This window comes from Etheostoma spectabile, chromosome 10, assembly GCF_008692095.1.
Source record: "Etheostoma spectabile isolate EspeVRDwgs_2016 chromosome 10, UIUC_Espe_1.0, whole genome shotgun sequence".
Lineage (NCBI taxonomy): Eukaryota > Metazoa > Chordata > Actinopteri > Perciformes > Percidae > Etheostoma > Etheostoma spectabile.
In genome coordinates this window covers 7,903,615-7,906,827 of record NC_045742.1, presented here as the reverse complement: position 1 = coordinate 7,906,827, position 3,213 = coordinate 7,903,615, and the positions used below count along the sequence as shown (strand labels likewise).

The 3,213-nt window shown below is 39.8% G+C and overlaps 1 protein-coding gene and 1 long non-coding RNA gene across 2 annotated transcripts in view; both read left to right on the top strand.

The window, feature by feature from the left end:
• The window catches only part of LOC116696537 (uncharacterized), a 376,836-nt gene that overhangs the window by 266,643 nt on the left and 106,980 nt on the right, over positions 1-3,213 (top strand). The window lies entirely within an intron of this gene.
• Positions 1-3,213, top strand: part of glrbb (glycine receptor, beta b) — a 25,673-nt gene that overhangs the window by 15,685 nt on the left and 6,775 nt on the right. The window contains exons 7-8 of the mRNA XM_032527569.1: positions 99-239; positions 2,066-2,218. Of these exons, the coding sequence (XP_032383460.1) occupies positions 99-239; positions 2,066-2,218 (294 nt within the window). The remainder of the gene's footprint in view (positions 1-98; positions 240-2,065; positions 2,219-3,213) is intronic.

The following is a 3,213-nucleotide window of genomic DNA, read 5'->3' as shown; positions in this document are numbered from 1 at the left end:
TATATATATATATATATATAAATATACACACACACACAGTGTTAATGTGTGTATATGTGTATTCACTTTTTGTACGCCTTTGTACCTCTCTCATCCAGTTGGCTATACCACAGACGACCTGCGGTTTATGTGGCAGACCGGAGACCCAGTGCAAATGGACACCATCGCTCTGCCACAGTTTGATATCAGACAAGAAGATATTGATTATGGGAACTGTACCAAATTCTATTCTGGAACAGGTACCGCCCATGTCTTAAATCCAGTTTCTTACATAGTTTCAAACATGAAGTTATAAAAATGCTGATGAGAAAAGTCAAGTAGTATTGAAATACTCAAAATACTCCTTTCAAACAGTTTTAGCTGAAAGTAGCTAGGTCCCTCTTTTGAAACATGCACAGCAAATATTTCCAGCGTTTCCATCAACCAAGTACTTAATTCTTTAAGTTATCAAGGGTTCCACATCCATTCATTATTCCACCACAAATGTAAAGATATAATATGCAGAGCTTTCCCCAAAAACAGTGTATGGTGTATGTATAATGCACAGCCCTAGATATTTGTGTGTATTGGCATTCTTCCTCTTCCCTGCCTCTGTTGGCACATTACTATCTATCTTCGTTAGCGCCACTTTGTCAATAAGTACAATAGTTCAAGTCAAATGTATATACCTGTCCATCTTAACCATTTGGTTACTTCTTTAGTGGGTCTTGTTCTTGGATTGTCAGTAAGCACCAGTCTCACTTTGCATGGGCAATCTGATTTGCATTATACAATTTTATGAAATTGTGGGTGTCTACATAGATATTTCTAAGATGTTGGGTGGAGGTTGTTACGATGAACTTTAACATACTCAGACTAGTGTACAACATGTCAACTCTGCCCTTTAGCCCAGGATGCAGGCAGGACTGAGTATTTATATAATAAAATAGAAGAAAAACTCTAAAAAAGATTCTGGTTCTGTGCCATGAATGTATACAGGTCTATGTATGGGTAAAACGACATTCGTAATGAAATGGAAAATCTCTATCAGCCAACAGAGCTGGTATGACCTCAGTGCTCTCGCACTTGGGAGGCACACTGCTGGCAATGAGTCAGCCTTTTAACAGGTTACTATGGCAACCTGGCCAGACACAAAGATCACCTCTGTGTACGACTGGTTTGAGTCTGCTCTGCGACACAGGCAGTCCTTATAAGCTGTATAAAGCTCACCCAGAGATCCCAGGGCTAGTTAAATATTACTTCAGCCCTTCAACTCTACCATCCCCATTGGTCCCACTGATCAGCCTCAAAGAGAAGAAATGCAACGCGGCTGTAGGTCTGAAGCGTAATGATGCCTATTCCATACTTCTTTAAGCTTGACTAATGAAGACCACATTTCCACTAGATAGATTGGGTAGAATTGATCATTTATGAATGGTAATGTATACTGTTAAGAATGAGAACCTCCTCTAAACAGGAACATGTTCCCATCCACTAAAAATAGTAACTGGCAGAGGACATGTCTCCTGTATAATAGACATGTTTGAATTGAAAGAAAGTAATGTTTTTTAGGGTGCTGCCCTGTGTGCTCAAACTCGTCTAAGCCTCATCAAAGTGCGCACAGCTGTGTGAGGACTGAACCTGGCGGCTACCTTTCCTCTTAATGTTTGCTACAGATTCAATAGACCAATTCAATATAGGGCAATTTCTCTCACCTGCTGTTTCCAATCAAGGGCAAGAAGTTAACATTTCTAGACCGAAATAAGTCATGAAAGGCCAAAATCTTTGAACTGACCCAAGTCGCCTGAGGCTGTGTTCATGGCAAATTGTTCAGACCGTAATTATGAGCAGCCGAGTCTGGAATTATTTTAAAATCCGCCACCTTGTAATTCCAAAGAGATAATGATATGAAGTCATCTTATTTAAAAGTAGCTATACACTGTTTATATCTTGGAATACAATTATGCATGATGCCACTAACTTATGTACTTTGCCTGATTCTCCTTTTTTTTAATTTTAAGGTAAGCTGATTTTCTTACTGACGTTATTTTAATCATATTCGACCATTATCTCCTTTCTCGTGCAGGGTACTACACCTGTGTAGAGGTTATCTTCACCCTAAGGAGACAGGTTGGCTTCTATATGATGGGTGTTTACGCCCCCACGCTGCTCATCGTAGTCCTCTCATGGCTGTCCTTCTGGATCAACCCTGATGCGAGTGCTGCCAGGGTGCCTTTGGGTATGGAGTGTTTGATCAATTCCCCCACCCTCCACTAACATTTAAAAAAACACAGGATGTGTAAATATTCCTTGTGCTATTCAACCAGGGTTGAGTGCATGGTTAGACGTTAGATCAAAAAGAGGGGTGGGTGAGTGAGTGGGTTTTATTGAGGAACTGTTATTAGCTGTGATACATGAGGGAAAAATTGAAGTGGATAAAATAAATGTTTTTAGGGATCACTGGCATTGTGGCCCCAATCATCTCCATCATGACAACATCATTCACTTTGACACCATGAAGGACTTTATCTATCAAGCAGGGTGGCATGTCCATTATTGTTCTATATGTCATAAATCACTGGATACAGTTCAAATTGACAGATGGGAACCGCCACAGCGATGCTAAGTAAGTTAGTGCTTTTAGGAGGCATTTGTCTAGTGTACGGCTAAATACATGGGCATTTGAGCCCATTTAAGTGCAGTAACGGCATTTAGGCTATTAGGTTTGATTTCCACGTCTGTCATTGATCTGCCAACATTCACATCAAACTACCTAAATGCTTACAACATAAAAAACACTGCGCTGGATTCAGTTTTCTAGCCTGCAACTTTTCCTGTTGAACTGTGATGTGATGCATTTTTAGCCACATACACAGATTTCCACTGACAAAATGATTTAACAACATTTTGTAAGTTTTGGCTACTCATGTTTAAAATATGCAGGTACAAAGCTTAGCCAATGGCTGGAAACATCTACATACTGTGTTTCTGGTTAATCTTTATGTTAATCCTAATCAGTGTGGCCAACAAGAAGTTTTCAGGAGACTGAGGCCCTGTTTACATGTACATGGTTATTTTGAAAACGGAGAACTTTCCCATCGTTTGTGCCCTTCGTTTACATGCAAACAGAGAATTTGTTTCTGAAAACGAGTCTTTCTAAAAACTCCGGCCAGAGTGTAGATTTTGGAAATCTTTGTTTGCATGTAAACTGAGACAGAAGTGAAGAGGAGAACG